At 45.8% G+C, this 17,457-nt stretch overlaps 1 protein-coding gene across 3 annotated transcripts in view; it reads left to right on the top strand.

Annotated features, from left to right (window-relative positions):
* Positions 1 to 17,457, top strand: part of ccdc88c (coiled-coil domain containing 88C) — a 113,582-nt gene that overhangs the window by 42,723 nt on the left and 53,402 nt on the right. For all 3 annotated transcript variants that reach the window (XR_013932170.1, XM_080414858.1, XM_080414857.1), the window contains exons 13-18: positions 2,935 to 3,116; positions 4,244 to 4,381; positions 6,108 to 6,392; positions 13,262 to 13,621; positions 15,327 to 15,764; positions 17,398 to 17,457. The exon at positions 17,398 to 17,457 is cut by the window's right edge and continues 68 nt beyond it. Coding sequence is in view for 2 of the 3 variants with exons in the window: in XM_080414858.1 (XP_080270984.1) it covers positions 2,935 to 3,116; positions 4,244 to 4,381; positions 6,108 to 6,392; positions 13,262 to 13,621; positions 15,327 to 15,764; positions 17,398 to 17,457 (1,463 nt within the window). In the remaining variant the exon portion in view is untranslated. The remainder of the gene's footprint in view (positions 1 to 2,934; positions 3,117 to 4,243; positions 4,382 to 6,107; positions 6,393 to 13,261; positions 13,622 to 15,326; positions 15,765 to 17,397) is intronic.

The raw sequence follows: 17,457 nt of genomic DNA, 5'->3' as shown, positions 1-17,457 counted from the left end.
ATATATATACGGTATATATATATATACACACACACTAGGGGTGTGCCGAGCTAATTTCACGAAACGATGCAAACTTGTAGCTTGTCAGACATGCAAACTTGTAGCTTTTCAGCTTCCACTAGCCGTTTTGAATCCAAATAGGGCAATAGTGTGACACCTGACCCGAAAAAAAACAGCATGTTGTCACCCTTTTCACCTCGGGGCTGTTTGCATGCCTGATTATTATTAATGTAAAAAAAAAAAAAAATTATATTTTTTCAAACCTTCTTCAAACGGCGCGGCACACCTCAGCAGTAGCCCCGGCCCAAAATTGGGACGTTTGCCAGGGTTGATATACACTGACCTACCTAACCCTACCATAACATAACCTACCTAACCCTACCATAACCTACCATACCTAACCCTACCATAACATAACCTACCTAACCCTACCATAACCTACCATACCTAACCCTACCATAACATAACCTACCTAACCCTACCATAACATGACCTACCTAACCCTACCATAACATAACCTACCTAACTCTACCATAACATGACCTACCTAACCCTACCATAACCTACCATACCTAACCCTACCATAACATAACCTACCTAACCCTACCATAACATGACCTACCTAACCCTACCATAACATAACCTACCTAACTCTACCATAACATGACCTACCTAACCCTACCATAACCTACCATACCTAACCCTGCCATAACATAACCTACCTAACCCTATCATAACCTACCCTACCTAACCCTACCATAACATAACCTACCTAACCCTAACTCTACCATAACATGACCTACCTAACCCTACCATAACATAACCTACCTAACCCTACCATAACATGACCTACCTAACCCTACCATAACATGACCTACCAAACCCTACCATAACATGACCTACCTAACTACCATAACATGACCTACCTAACCCTACCATAACATGACCTACCTAACTCTACCATAACATGACCTACCTAACCCTACCATAACATAACCTACCTAACCCTACCATAACATGACCTACCTAACCCTACCATAACATAACCTACCTAACCCTACCATAACCTACCTAACCCTACCATAACATAACCTACCTAACCCTACCATAACATAACCTACCTAACCCTACCATAACATGACCTACCTAACCCTACCATAACATGACCTACCTAACCCTACCATAACATAACCTACCTAACCCTACCATAACATAACCTACCTAACCCTACCATAACATGACCTACCTAACCCTACCATAACATGACCTACCTAACCCTACCATAACATAACCTACCTAACCCTACCATAACCTACCCTACCTAACCCTACCATAACCTACCTAACCCTACCATAACATGACCTACCTAACTCTACCATAACATGACCTACCTAACCCTACCATAACATAACCTACCTAACCCTACCATAACATGACCTACCTAACCCTACCATAACATAACCTACCTAACCCTACCATAACCTACCCTACCATAACCTACCTAACCCTACCATAACATAACCTACCTAACCCTACCATAACATGACCTACCTAACCCTACCATAACATGACCTACCTAACCCTACCATAACATAACCTACCTAACCCTACCATAACATAACCTACCTAACCCTACCATAACATGACCTACCTAACCCTACCATAACATGACCTACCTAACCCTACCATAACATAACCTACCTAACCCTACCATAACATAACCTACCTAACCCTACCATAACATAACCTACCTAACCCTACCATAACATGACCTACCTAACCCTACCATAACATAACCTACCTAACCCTACCATAACATAACCTACCTAACCCTACCATAACATGACCTACCTAACCCTACCATAACATGACCTACCTAACCCTACCATAACATAACCTACCTAACCCTACCATAACATGACCTACCTAACCCTACCATAACATGACCTACCTAACCCTACCATAACATAACCTACCTAACTCTACCATAACATGACCTACCTAACCCTACCATAACATGACCTACCTAACCCTACCATAACATGACCTACCTAACCCTACCATAACATGACCTACCTAACCCTACCATAACATGACCTACCTAACCCTACCATAACCTACCCTACCTAACCCTACCATAACCTACCTAACCCTACCATAACATAACCTACCTAACCCTACCATAACATGACCTACCTAACCCTACCATAACATGACCTACCTAACCCTACCATAACATAACCTACCTAACCCTACCATAACCTACCCTACCTAACCCTACCATAACCTACCTAACCCTACCATAACATAACCTACCTAACCCTACCATAACATGACCTACCTAACCCTACCATAACATGACCTACCTAACCCTACCATAACATGACCTACCTAACCCTACCATAACATGACCTACCTAACCCTACCATAACCTACCCTACCTAACCTTACCATAACATAACCTACCTAACCCTACCATGACCTACCTAACCCTACCATAACCTACCTAACCCTACCATAACCTACCTAACCCTACCATACCATAACCTACCTAACCCTACCATAACATGACCTACCTAACCCTACCATAACATGACCTACCTAACCCTACCATAACATAACCTACCTAACCCTACCATAACATGACCTACCTAACCCTACCATAACATAACCTACCTAACCCTACCATAACATAACCTACCTAACCCTACCATAACCTACTCACCTGGGCTGGGAGCTTTGTTTTAGTCTTTAGATGATGAGTTAAATGACTGTGTGTGTGTGTGTGTGTGTGTGTGTGTGTGTGTGTGTGTGTGTGTGTGTGTGTGTGTGTGTGTGTGTGTGTGTGTGTGTGTGTGTGTGTGTGTGAGTGTGTGTGTGTGTGTGTGTGTGTGTGTGTGTGTGTGTGTGTGTGTGTGCGTGCGTGCGTTGTAGCTCGTAAGTCATTGGTTGAGGAGCTGAATGAGTGTGTTTCCAGTCGTGTGTTGAAGATGGAGAAGGAGAACAAGGAGCTGCAGGCCTCCTTGGAGAAGCTCCGTGAGGAGAAGCTCCTCCTGCAGGAGACGCAGCTCCACCACCAGGAGCAGGAGAGAGAGAACCACAGTCTGAGTAACAAGGTATATATAACCTCTATACCCTATACCCTATACCCTGACCCTAAACCTTTACCTTATAACCTTAACCATAACCCTAAACCATAACCCTATACCCTAACCCTAAACCTATAACCTTTACCTTATAACCTTAACCATAACCATAACCCTAAACCTATAACCTTAACCCTAAACCATAACCCTATAACCTAACCCTATACCCTATACCCTATACCCTATAACCTAACCCTATACCCTAACCCCTTACCTTATAACCTTAACCATAACCATAACCCTAAACCATAACCCTACACCCTAACCCTATACCCTAACCTTATAACCATAACCCTAAACCTTAACCCTATAACCTAACCCTATAACCTAACCCTATACCCTAACCCTAAACCTTAACCCTATAACCTATAACCGTTCAGCTCCCCCCAGAGCTAAGTGAAAGAGTAAAAAACAGCAGAGGGCGCTGTTTTTCCTTTTTATTTGGCGATGGGTTCCCAGATTGCAGTCTGAGTAACAAGGTATATAAAACCTCTATAACCTAACCCTATACCCTATACCGTATAACCTAACCATCATGTGGTGTGGGAGGTGGAGTAACAAACGTTTTAGCATCAAAATATACTTTGAGTACCAAAGTAAAAGTACTAAATTCTTCAGAAAATAGCAGATCTACAAGCTCATAGCACGTCACATTGTAGATCGGCTGTATGTGGTTACTGTAGGTTTTGTATTAAAAATAAAATCTGCAAAGTAACAAGTAACTAAAGCTGTCATATGCTGTCATTGTAGTGGAGTAGAAGTAACAAAAATGGGAAGTAAAGTAAAAGTACCCCAAAATTGTATTGTGCATTGTAAGCACTCTACATTATTGTATAGTACTTGAGTAAATGTACTTTGCACCACTTTGACAGGCTAAGTGTGAAACAGTCCCAGGTGCACTAATTGCCACAGTGCAGAGGGACATGGGTTGATATTAATAGTTTATTCATTGTGTGTGTGTGTGTGTGTGTGTGTGTGTGTGTGTGTGTGTGTGTGTGTGTGTGTGTGTGTGTGTGTGTGTGTGTGTGTGTGTGTGTGTGTGTGTGTGTGTGTGTGTGTGTGTGTGTGTGTGTGTGTGTGTGTGTGTGTGTGTGTAGTGTGAGAGGCTGCAGTGTTTGTTGGACCAGGAGAAACTGACCAATCAGGACATGGAATCACTGGGGGAGGAGCTTCTGAAGGACAAACACACTCTGGAGAGACAACTACACACGGTGACAACTGAGAAAGACAGACAGGTACCTGCATATCTGTCTAACCCTATATACTACCTTATACCTTTATAACCCTAAAGAAAGACAGACAGGTACCTCAACCCTGGTTAACTCTTTCACTGCCACAATAAATACAAATACAAATTACCCGCTGCCTTTAGTATGATGAAGGATCCTCTGATGGTTTAATATGTATCTTTATGATGGATCCTTTGTGTCACGGTTTGAGTCCGGGCGGAATGTAGTAGGACCCAAGAGCAGGAGAGACGGAGGCATAACGGGTAGGTTTAAGGGGTTTAATAACTCATAAGGTAGGTATACAAACAAGGGACTGAACTCACGATGTAACAACACGCAACATAATACAATGAACAAGCAAGGACAGGTTGTAAACACAGGGCTTAAATAGACAGGGAAATAATAAGACACAGGTGAACTCAACAGACAATCAACACTGGGATAGGCTGAGGGACTCAGAGGACACAGGAGGAGAACATGACTAATCAACAGGGAGGTGAGACAAGACAGGTAACAGTAACTACGCACAACAGGAAACAATACTACAAAATAAGGTACAGAACAAAAGCAGGGCAACAACAACAGAGTAACAGAATAACAAGACTACATACAGAACAGAACAAAGGCCTAATAAGTCCAAGACCTTATAAGGGCAGGAAGGTCTAAATAATAAAGTCAGAGTGCGCGGCCCGAGGAGCGGACCGTGACAGGCCTACAGAACAGGCCTAAAGTGTCCACGACCATATAAGGGCAATGGCGGTCTAAATAATAACACCAAAGTCCACGGCCCGAGGAGCGGACCGTGACACTCTGATGGTTTAATATGTATCTTTATGATGGATCCTCTGATGGTTTAATATGTATCTTTATGATGGATCCCTGATGGTTTAATATGTATCTTTATGATAGATCTTCTGATGGTTTAATATGTATCTTTATGATGGATCCTCTGATAGTTTAATATGTATCTTTATGATGGATCCCTGATGGTTTAATATGTATCTTTATGATGGATCCTCTGATGGTTTAATATGTATCTTTATGATGGATCCCTGATGGTTTAATATGTATCTTTATGATGGATCCTCTGATGGTTTAATATGTATCTTTATGATGGATCCTCTGATGGTTTAATATGTATCTTTATGATGGATCCTCTGATGGTTTAATATGTATCTTTATGATGGATCCTCTGATGGTTTAATATGTATCTTTATGATGGATCCCTGATTCAGGGAGAAAAGAAGAAAAAAAGTTACAGCCGTTTCCCTAAATCAGCTGAGCAGGAAGTTAACGGTGGTGGAGATCTTTAGATCTTTAGATCTTTAGAGCTTTAGATCACGTGATCTCCTGGTGTGTTAGAGAACAGCGCCATCTGGTGGAAAACCACTGAAAACTAAAAAGTCATCTTTGGCAGTGAAAGAGTTAACTCATTCAGTGCCACTGGACGTCTAAGACGTCAAAAAAAATTTCAGAACCCAAGATATGATGATTTGAAAATGTTCTGCTCCATTCACTTCCTGTTTAACTTCTTACTGAAAAAGGCACTCAGAGCCAAAATGACAGAAATAAGTCAGGCACTGAATGAGTTAAAGGGTTAAAGGTCTTAAAGGGTTAAAGGTCTTAAAGGGTTAAAGGTCTTAAAGGGTTAAAGGTCTTAAAGGGTTAAAGGTCTTAAAGGCTTAATTTCCAGTGTTTTGTGCATCATAGTTAAATAGTCTCGTCCAATCAGATTTCAGAGCTGGAGAGCGAGACTCTCCACCTATCAGAGGCGATGGCGTCTCTTCGTGAGCGCGCTCAGTCCAACAGCGAGGCCCGGGTCAGAGAGGTGGAGACGGAGAACCGCCTCCTCCATCAGAACATCACTGACAACGGCGCCCGATTGGCCAGCCTGGAAGCCCAGCTGAAACTGGCCAATGAGGAGGCAGAGAGACTGCGGGAAAAAGCTCTCCGGTGCGAGGAGGCGGAGCGAGAGGCGGGGAAACTGGAGAGGAGCAGAGATGCCCTGAAGAGAGAGGTAGATGATTGACAGCCTTAACCACCAATAAGATCAGAGAGAGGTAGATGATTGACAGCCTTAACCACCAATAAGATCAGAGAGAGCTAGATCTATCACATCTAGCGTGACTTGGCGCCCACTTCGCAGCGCAGATCAGCCAGATCCACCCTCTCTCTCCCTCTCTCGCCCCCTTTAGTGTTACAGGCTGAGGTGGAGTGGGTTAGTGTTACAGGCTGAGGTGGAGTGGGTTAGTGTTACAGGTTGAGGTGGAGTGGGTTAGTGTTACAGACTGAGGTGGAGTGGGTTAGTGTTACAGGTTGAGGTGGAGTGGGTTAGTGTTACAGGTTGAGGTGGAGTGGGTTAGTGTTACAGGTTGAGGTGGAGTGGGTTAGTGTTACAGGTTGAGGTGGAGTGGGTTAGTGTTACAGACTGAGGTGGAGTGGGTTAGTGTTACAGGTTGAGGTGGAGTGGGTTAGTGTTACAGGTTGAGGTGGAGTGGGTTAGTGTTACAGGTTGAGGTGGAGTGGGTTAGTGTTACAGACTGAGGTGGAGTGGGTTAGTGTTACAGGTTGAGGTGGAGTGGGTTAGTGTTACAGGTTGAGGTGGAGTGGGTTAGTGTTACAGGTTGAGGTGGAGTGGGTTAGTGTTACAGGTTGAGGTGGAGTGGGTTAGTGTTACAGGTTGAGGTGGAGTGGGTTAGTGTTACAGGTTGAGGTGGAGTGGGTTAGTGTTACAGGTGGAGGTGGAGTGGGTTAGTGTTACAGGTTGATGGAGTGGGTTAGTGTTACAGGTTGAGGTGGAGTGGGTTAGTGTTACAGGTTGATGGAGTGGGTTAGTGTTACAGACTGAGGTGGAGTGGGTTAGTGTTACAGGTTGAGGTGGAGTGGGTTAGTGTTACAGGTTGAGGTGGAGTGGGTTAGTGTTACAGACTGAGGTGGAGTGGGTTAGTGTTACAGGTTGAGGTGGAGTGGGTTAGTGTTACAGGTTGAGGTGGAGTGGGTTAGTGTTACAGGTTGAGGTGGAGTGGGTTAGTGTTACAGGTTGAGGTGGAGTGGGTTAGTGTTACAGGTTGATGGAGTGGGTTAGTGTTACAGGTGGAGGTGGAGTGGGTTAGTGTTACAGGTTGAGGTGCAGTGGGTTAGTGTTACAGGTTGAGGTGGAGTGGGTTAGTGTTACAGACTGAGGTGGAGTGGGTTAGTGTTACAGGTTGAGGTGGAGTGGGTTAGTGTTACAGGTTGAGGTGGAGTGGGTTAGTGTTACAGACTGAGGTGGAGTGGGTTAGTGTTACAGGTTGAGGTGGAGTGGGTTAGTGTTACAGGTTGAGGTGGAGTGGGTTAGTGTTACAGGTTGAGGTGGAGTGGGTTAGTGTTACAGGTTGAGGTGGAGTGGGTTAGTGTTACAGACTGAGGTGGAGTGGGTTAGTGTTACAGGTTGAGGTGGAGTGGGTTAGTGTTACAGGTTGAGGTGGAGTGGGTTAGTGTTACAGGTTGAGGTGGAGTGGGTTAGTGTTACAGGTTGAGGTGGAGTGGGTTAGTGTTACAGGTTGAGGTGGAGTGGGTTAGTGTTACAGGTTGAGGTGGAGTGGGTTAGTGTTACAGGTTGAGGTGGAGTGGGTTAGTGTTACAGGTTGAGGTGGAGTGGGTTAGTGTTACAGACTGAGGTGGAGTGGGTTAGTGTTACAGGTTGAGGTGGAGTGGGTTAGTGTTACAGGTTGAGGTGGAGTGGGTTAGTGTTACAGACTGAGGTGGAGTGGGTTAGTGTTACAGGTTGAGGTGGAGTGGGTTAGTGTTACAGGTTGAGGTGGAGTGGGTTAGTGTTACAGGTGGAGGTGGAGTGGGTTAGTGTTACAGGTGGAGGTGGAGTGGGTTAGTGTTACAGGTTGAGGTGGAGTGGGTTAGTGTTACAGGTTGATGGAGTGGGTTAGTGTTACAGGTTGAGGTGGAGTGGGTTAGTGTTACAGGTGGAGGTGGAGTGGGTTAGTGTTACAGGTGGAGGTGGAGTGGGTTAGTGTTACAGGTTGAGGTGGAGTGGGTTAGTGTTACAGGTTGATGGAGTGGGTTAGTGTTACAGGTTGAGGTGGAGTGGGTTAGTGTTACAGGTTGATGGAGTGGGTTAGTGTTACAGGCTGAGGTGGAGTGGGTTAGTGTTACAGACTGAGGTGGAGTGGGTTAGTGTTACAGGTTGATGGAGTGGGTTAGTGTTACAGGCTGAGGTGGAGTGGGTTAGTGTTACAGGTTGAGGTGCAGTGGGTTAGTGTTACAGGTTGAGGTGGAGTGGGTTAGTGTTACAGGTTGAGGTGGAGTGGGTTAGTGTTACAGGTTGAGGTGCAGTGGGTTAGTGTTACAGGTTGAGGTGGAGTGGGTTAGTGTTACAGGTTGAGGTGGAGTGGGTTAGTGTTACAGGTTGAGGTGGAGTGGGTTAGTGTTACAGACTGAGGTGGAGTGGGTTAGTGTTACAGACTGAGGTGGAGTGGGTTAGTGTTACAGGTTGAGGTGCAGTGGGTTAGTGTTACAGGTTGAGGTGGAGTGGGTTAGTGTTACAGGTTGAGGTGGAGTGGGTTAGTGTTACAGGTTGAGGTGGAGTGGGTTAGTGTTACAGGTTGATGGAGTGGGTTAGTGTTACAGGCTGAGGTGGAGTGGGTTAGTGTTACAGACTGAGGTGGAGTGGGTTAGTGTTACAGACTGAGGTGGAGTGGGTTAGTGTTACAGGTTGAGGTGCAGTGGGTTAGTGTTACAGGTTGAGGTGGAGTGGGTTAGTGTTACAGGTTGAGGTGGAGTGGGTTAGTGTTACAGACTGAGGTGGAGTGGGTTAGTGTTACAGGTTGAGGTGGAGTGGGTTAGTGTTACAGACTGAGGTGGAGTGGGTTAGTGTTACAGGTTGAGGTGCAGTGGGTTAGTGTTACAGGTTGAGGTGCAGTGGGTTAGTGTTACAGGTTGAGGTGGAGTGGGTTAGTGTTTCAGGTTGAGGTGGAGTGGGTTAGTGTTACAGGTTGAGGTGGAGTGGGTTAGTGTTACAGGTTGATGGAGTGGGTTAGTGTTACAGGTGGAGGTGGAGTGGGTTAGTGTTACAGGTTGATGGAGTGGGTTAGTGTTACAGGTTGAGGTGGAGTGGGTTAGTGTTACAGGTTGATGGAGTGGGTTAGTGTTACAGGTTGAGGTGGAGTGGGTTAGTGTTACAGACTGAGGTGGAGTGGGTTAGTGTTACAGGTTGAGGTGGAGTGGGTTAGTGTTACAGGTTGAGGTGGAGTGGGTTAGTGTTACAGGTTGAGGTGGAGTGGGTTAGTGTTACAGGTTGAGGTGGAGTGGGTTAGTGTTACAGGTTGAGGTGGAGTGGGTTAGTGTTACAGACTGAGGTGGAGTGGGTTAGTGTTACAGGTTGAGGTGGAGTGGGTTAGTGTTACAGGTTGAGGTGGAGTGGGTTAGTGTTACAGACTGAGGTGGAGTGGGTTAGTGTTACAGGTTGAGGTGGAGTGGGTTAGTGTTACAGGTTGAGGTGGAGTGGGTTAGTGTTACAGGTTGAGGTGGAGTGGGTTAGTGTTACAGACTGAGGTGGAGTGGGTTAGTGTTACAGGTTGATGGAGTGGGTTAGTGTTACAGGTTGAGGTGGAGTGGGTTAGTGTTACAGGTTGAGGTGGAGTGGGTTAGTGTTACAGGTTGAGGTGGAGTGGGTTAGTGTTACAGGTTGAGGTGGAGTGGGTTAGTGTTACAGGTTGATGGAGTGGGTTAGTGTTACAGACTGAGGTGGAGTGGGTTAGTGTTACAGGTTGAGGTGGAGTGGGTTAGTGTTACAGGTTGAGGTGGAGTGGGTTAGTGTTACAGGTTGAGGTGGAGTGGGTTAGTGTTACAGGTTGAGGTGGAGTGGGTTAGTGTTACAGGCTGAGGTGGAGTGGGTTAGTGTTACAGGTTGATGGAGTGGGTTAGTGTTACAGGTGGAGGTGGAGTGGGTTAGTGTTACAGGTGGAGGTGGAGTGGGTTAGTGTTACAGGTTGAGGTGGAGTGGGTTAGTGTTACAGGTTGATGGAGTGGGTTAGTGTTACAGGTTGAGGTGGAGTGGGTTAGTGTTACAGGTTGATGGAGTGGGTTAGTGTTACAGGTTGAGGTGGAGTGGGTTAGTGTTACAGGTTGAGGTGGAGTGGGTTAGTGTTACAGGTTGAGGTGGAGTGGGTTAGTGTTACAGGTTGAGGTGGAGTGGGTTAGTGTTACAGGTTGATGGAGTGGGTTAGTGTTACAGGCTGAGGTGGAGTGGGTTAGTGTTACAGGTTGATGGAGTGGGTTAGTGTTACAGGCTGAGGTGGATTGGGTTAGTGTTACAGGTTGAGGTGGAGTGGGTTAGTGTTACAGGTTGAGGTGGAGTGGGTTAGTGTTACAGACTGAGGTGGAGTGGGTTAGTGTTACAGGTTGAGGTGGAGTGGGTTAGTGTTAGAGGTTGAGGTGGAGTGGGTTAGTGTTACAGACTGAGGTGGAGTGGGTTAGTGTTACAGGTTGAGGTGGAGTGGGTTAGTGTTACAGGTTGAGGTGGAGTGGGTTAGTGTTACAGACTGAGGTGGAGTGGGTTAGTGTTACAGGTTGAGGTGGAGTGGGTTAGTGTTAGAGGTTGAGGTGGAGTGGGTTAGTGTTACAGACTGAGGTGGAGTGGGTTAGTGTTACAGGTTGAGGTGGAGTGGGTTAGTGTTACAGGTTGATGGAGTGGGTTAGTGTTACAGGTTGAGGTGGAGTGGGTTAGTGTTACAGGTTGAGGTGGAGTGGGTTAGTGTTACAGGTTGAGGTGCAGTGGGTTAGTGTTACAGGTTGAGGTGCAGTGGGTTAGTGTTACAGGTTGAGGTGGAGTGGGTTAGTGTTACAGGTTGATGGAGTGGGTTAGTGTTACAGGTTGATGGAGTGGGTTAGTGTTACAGGTTGAGGTGGAGTGGGTTAGTGTTACAGGTTGAGGTGGAGTGGGTTAGTGTTACAGGTTGATGGAGTGGGTTAGTGTTACAGGTTGAGGTGGAGTGGGTTAGTGTTACAGGTTGAGGTGGAGTGGGTTAGTGTTACAGGTTGAGGTGGAGTGGGTTAGTGTTACAGGTTGAGGTGGAGTGGGTTAGTGTTACAGGCTGAGGTGGAGTGGGTTAGTGTTACAGGTTGAGGTGGAGTGGGTTAGTGTTACAGGCTGAGGTGGAGTTGGGTTAGTGTTACAGGTTGAGGTGGAGTGGGTTAGTGTTACAGGTTGAGGTGGAGTGGGTTAGTGTTACAGGTTGAGGTGGAGTGGGTTAGTGTTACAGACTGAGGTGGAGTGGGTTAGTGTTACAGACTGAGGTGGAGTGGGTTAGTGTTACAGGTTGAGGTGGAGTGGGTTAGTGTTACAGGTTGAGGTGGAGTGGGTTAGTGTTACAGGCTGAGGTGGAGTGGGTTAGTGTTACAGGTTGAGGTGGAGTGGGTTAGTGTTACAGGTTGAGGTGGAGTGGGTTAGTGTTACAGACTGAGGTGGAGTGGGTTAGTGTTACAGGTTGAGGTGGAGTGGGTTAGTGTTACAGGTTGAGGTGTAGTGGGTTAGTGTTACAGGTTGAGGTGGAGTGGGTTAGTGTTACAGGTTGAGGTGGAGTGGGTTAGTGTTACAGGCTGAGGTGGAGTGGGTTAGTGTTACAGGTTGAGGTGGAGTGGGTTAGTGTTACAGGTTGAGGTGGAGTTGGGTTAGTGTTACAGGTTGAGGTGGAGTGGGTTAGTGTTACAGGTTGAGGTGGAGTGGGTTAGTGTTACAGGCTGAGGTGGAGTGGGTTAGTGTTACAGGTTGAGGTGGAGTGGGTTAGTGTTACAGGTTGAGGTGGAGTGGGTTAGTGTTACAGGTGGAGGTGGAGTGGGTTAGTGTTACAGGTTGAGGTGGAGTGGGTTAGTGTTACAGGTGGAGGTGGAGTGGGTTAGTGTTACAGGTTGATGGAGTGGGTTAGTGTTACAGGTTGAGGTGGAGTGGGTTAGTGTTACAGGTTGATGGAGTGGGTTAGTGTTACAGACTGAGGTGGAGTGGGTTAGTGTTACAGGTTGAGGTGGAGTGGGTTAGTGTTACAGGTTGAGGTGGAGTGGGTTAGTGTTACAGGTTGAGGTGGAGTGGGTTAGTGTTACAGGTTGATGGAGTGGGTTAGTGTTACAGGTTGAGATGGAGTGGGTTAGTGTTACAGGTTGAGGTGGAGTGGGTTAGTGTTACAGGTTGAGGTGGAGTGGGTTAGTGTTACAGGTTGATGGAGTGGGTTAGTGTTACAGGTTGAGATGGAGTGGGTTAGTGTTACAGGTTGAGGTGGAGTGGGTTAGTGTTACAGGTTGATGGAGTGGGTTAGTGTTACAGGTTGAGGTGGAGTGGGTTAGTGTTACAGGTTGAGGTGGAGTGGGTTAGTGTTACAGGTTGATGGAGTGGGTTAGTGTTACAGGTTGAGGTGGAGTGGGTTAGTGTTACAGGTTGAGGTGGAGTGGGTTAGTGTTACAGGTTGATGGAGTGGGTTAGTGTTACAGGTTGAGATGGAGTGGGTTAGTGTTACAGGTTGAGGTGGAGTGGGTTAGTGTTACAGGTTGATGGAGTGGGTTAGTGTTACAGGTTGATGGAGTGGGTTAGTGTTACAGGTTGATGGAGTGGGTTAGTGTTACAGGTTGAGGTGGAGTGGGTTAGTGTTACAGGTTGAGGTGGAGTGGGTTAGTGTTACAGGTTGAGGTGGAGTGGGTTAGTGTTACAGGTTGAGATGGAGTGGGTTAGTGTTACAGGCTGAGGTGGAGTGGGTTAGTGTTAGTGCACCAGGACACAAAACAGATACTTTGAAGTGACCTTATGACCTTATGACCTTATGGATCTGTATGTTAACCTGCATGTCTCTGTCTGACATCTAGATGACCTTATGACCTTCCACATTAACCCTGTGTGTCCTCTAGATGGCGTCTCTGCGTGTGTCCAGCGAGCGGGCGGAGTGTCTGCAGAAGGAGGTGTCCTGCATTGAGCAGGAGGTCCGCAGGCTGAAGAGGGAGGGGGAGGAGGCGCGCAGGGAGGTGCAGCGGCTGGGACGCTGCGAGGAGGAGAACGCCGTTCTCACCAAGGAGAACCTGGAGCTCCGCTGCTCCCTGGAGAACCTGCGCTCCTCTGCCTCCCGTCTCTCCGCTCTGAAGGAGGAGCTGATGGAGGCGCAGAGGGAGAGAGAGGAGCTGGAGAGCAAGCTGGAGGAGAGCAGAGAGGAGAGCAGAGGAGAGAGGAGGAGAGCAGAGAGACTGGAGCTCAACCTCACCTCCTTCAACCAGGTTCTTATGTTATTATATAACTATATATAGTATATTATACTATATATATATATATATACTATATATATATATATATATATATATATATATATATATATATATATATATATATATATATATATATATATATAGTATAATATACTATATATATATATATATATATATATATATATATATATATATATATATATATACTATAATTTATACTATATATATATATATATATATATATATATATATATATATATATATATATATATATATATATATATATATATAGTATATTATACTATATATATATATATATATATATATATATATATATATATATATATATATATACTATAATTTATACTATATATATATATATATATATATAGTATAATATACTATATATATATATATATATATATATACACTATAATATATACTATAATATATACTATATATATATATACCATACTATATAAACTGCCCACAATAAGTTTGGAAACTTAAAGGAGAATACCGGACAAATTAAGTGTTGTCTTTGATGTCTCGTTACTCACCTTCCGACGTGAAAAGTGGCGTTCTTTTTTTCCATAGATTCCCCTGTCGTCATTTTTTAAACCCCCTCCGTTGTCATAATGGGAGCGCGTGGGTTAGGGAGATTCGTCTATTATAACCGACGCAAAGTTGTATTTTTCTCTACTGCTAGTCATTGTGGAGTCTCATGATAGTCAAACATGCGTTGAAAATTCCTGCGAGGCCACCGTTAATGGCGAACGACTTAACACTGGTTGCTTGTTTCCAGAACCTGGCAACACGAGTTGCCAGGTTCTGGAAAGAAACAAGCATAGGATAAGACCCATGATGCAACAGGACAAGTTAAGCTGGTGTTCTGTTATACAGAGTAACAGCATTATTTGGTGTCAGCCCTGGTACCATTTACACACTTAGGACCAAGTTCTGTCAGACTGGTGAAGTCAAAGGAAGACAACAACCCAAGAAGACCGGTTCCTCACCCTCGCTTCACTGAGGAACCATAGGTTTTCTTCTAGAGATTTACAGGCAAGATTTACACAACGGTACCAAAGACAGATGTCAAAGTTGCAGGACCCATGTTCAGGTCCCAGTCACACACCTGTGACTGACACACACACACCTGTGACTGACACACACCTGTGACTGACACACACCTGTGACTGACACACACCTGTGACTGACACACACCTGTGACTGACACACACACACCTGTGACTGACACACACCTGTGACTGACACACACCTGTGACTGACACACACCTGTGACTGACACACACACACCTGTGACTGACACACACCTGTGACTGACACACACCTGTGACTGACACACACACACCTGTGACTGACACACACCTGTGACTGACACACACCTGTGACTGACATACACCTGTGACTGACACACACCTGTGACTGACACACACCTGCCTGCAAATGGTACCAGGGCTGACACCAAATAACTTGTAATCTTGTTAACGGAACACCAGCTTCACTTGTCCTATTGCACAAGCCTTATCTTGAAGGGACAAACGTGTCATCTTTCCATGGGGGGGCAGTGTTGATGCTTGGAGTATACACAAACCCATGTTCAAAGCCATGCTCACCACCTCTCACTACTAACTACATACTAACTACATACTAACTACATACTAACTACATACTAACCCTGACCTCCTTCAACCAGGAGAAAGTGCGTCTGCAGGAGGAGAGCGAGCGGAGCAGGGAGGACACTGAGGAGGCGGAGCGAGGAAGGCAGGAGGCGCGGCGAGGAGAGGAGGAGCTGAGGAGGGAAGTGGAGGAGCTGAGGGAGGAGAGGAGACGAAGGGAGGAAGGAGATCAGGAGAGGAGGAGCCTCCGCTCCGACCTGGACCAATCAGAGAAGGACAGGAAGCAGCTGGAGAAGGAGAGCTGGCGAATCAGAACGCAGCTGGAGGCCAAGGAGGCGGAGCTGGAGGAGAAAGCCCGGCGGTTGGTCACCGTGGAAAAGGAGGGCGGGGCTCTGGTTAAGGAAGTGGCTAGGCTAAAGGAGGTGTCAATCAAAGCCAAGGAGCTGGAGAGAGAGAACAAGGAACTGCAGAAACAAGCGACCATCGATAAGAAAACCTTAGCTACGCTACGAGAGGTAATTATAACTAATTATAACTAATTATAACTAATTATAACTAATTATAACTAATTATAACTAATTATAACTAATTATAACTATAACTAACGCTAACCCATCAATAAGAAAACCTTAGCTACGCTACGAGAGGTAAATATAACTAATTATAACTAATTATAGCACTAACCTTTTAACACCATGTTTTCAACCGTGAGTTTGTTATCCCATAGCCTAAGTGACCTGTTTCTTATTAGTGACCACATTGTTCCTTATTAGTGACCACATTGTTCCTTATTAGTGACCACATTGTTCCTTATTAGTGACCACATTGTTCCTTATTAGTGACCACATTGTTCCTTATTAGTGACCACATGTCATCGACTGTAATGAAACCCGGGGACTTGCTGAGGACAGAATGGATTCAGTGATAATGTGTTATGCGCGAACAGCCTTCTACCATGCCGTTGAAGGCACAAGGGGCCCCTATTGGGCGGGCGCGCGGGCGGGAACTTCTTTCCTCTACAATAGAAGAGTTAGGATGTCACATTCTAATACAACCCGAATACCTAATTTGAGCACCTGCCTCAGTGGCGCACCTCGCTAATCATTGGACTACCGATCCACTATCTCTGGGAGTCTGGTTTCGACACCCGCTTGGGACAATACTTTTTCAAACAACCGCAGACTCTTTTTTTCGCCGATAAAGTATAGTTTTGGACCATGACGGAGGCACGCCGACTCAGCAGAGCTTGAGGCCGAGGAGTCGCGCCCGAGCGCCTCCAGGCGCGAGTGCCCGCGACGACCGGCCGATGGTCTGCTAGTCGACTAAGCGCCGTCCGAGTTATGTACCGATAGGCACAGAATCGTAAATAATATTGGTGGGGACTGCGTTTGCCCCAACTGCCACTCACTGCACTAACTTAGCCCGCCAGCCCCGCCCCCTTGTGCCTTCAACGGCATGGTAGAAGGCCGTCCGCGTCTGAGACCAGGAGAGCTGAGTCGTCCGCAAACAAGAACAGATTGCATTTACATGCCGAGTTCATGTCATTAAAGTAAATCAAAAACAGTAGAGGCCCTAGAATGCTCCCTTGGGGGACCCCACACTCTACTGAGAGGGAAGTGGACAGGGTACCATTCACCTCAACCACCTGTTCCCTTCCCTCAAGGAATGGGCCGATCTGAAGCCTGATTGGAATTCGACCAGGAGCTTATCTGTTCATAAATGAGTCTTTCTATAACCTTTGAGATGGACAGGTTGGTTGTGTTGGTTATATTAGGTTGCCAGGTTGGTTGTGTTGGTTACATTAGGTTGCCAGTGTTGGTTACATTAGGTTGCCAGGTTGGTTATGTTTGTTACATTAGGTTGCCAGGTTGGTTATGTTGGTTACATTAGGTTGCCAGGTTGGTTATGTTGGCTACATTAGGTTGCCAGGTTGGTTGTGTTGGTTACATTAGGTTGCCAGGTTGGTTATGTTGCCACAACGGCTGCATCTCGGAGGAACCTAGTGGGAATGGCTGTAGGGCTCTGAGTTTTACTGCTGTATACTTCCTCTAACTGTGTGTGTGTGTGTGTGTGTGTGTGTGTGTGTGTGTGTGTGTGTGTGTGTGTGTGTGTGTGTGTGTGTGTGTGTGTGTGTGTGTGTGTGAGTAGGAGCTGGTATCAGAGAAGCTCAGTGTTCAACAGTTCAGTGTTGAACTGGAGAGACTGAAT

The sequence above is a fragment of the Gymnoscopelus braueri genome (assembly GCF_963280865.1).
Source record: "Gymnoscopelus braueri genome assembly, chromosome: 19".
NCBI classification, from domain to species: domain Eukaryota; kingdom Metazoa; phylum Chordata; class Actinopteri; order Myctophiformes; family Myctophidae; genus Gymnoscopelus; species Gymnoscopelus braueri.
Note: the sequence above shows the minus strand (reverse complement) of the source record. Positions and strands in the feature narration are given on the sequence as shown.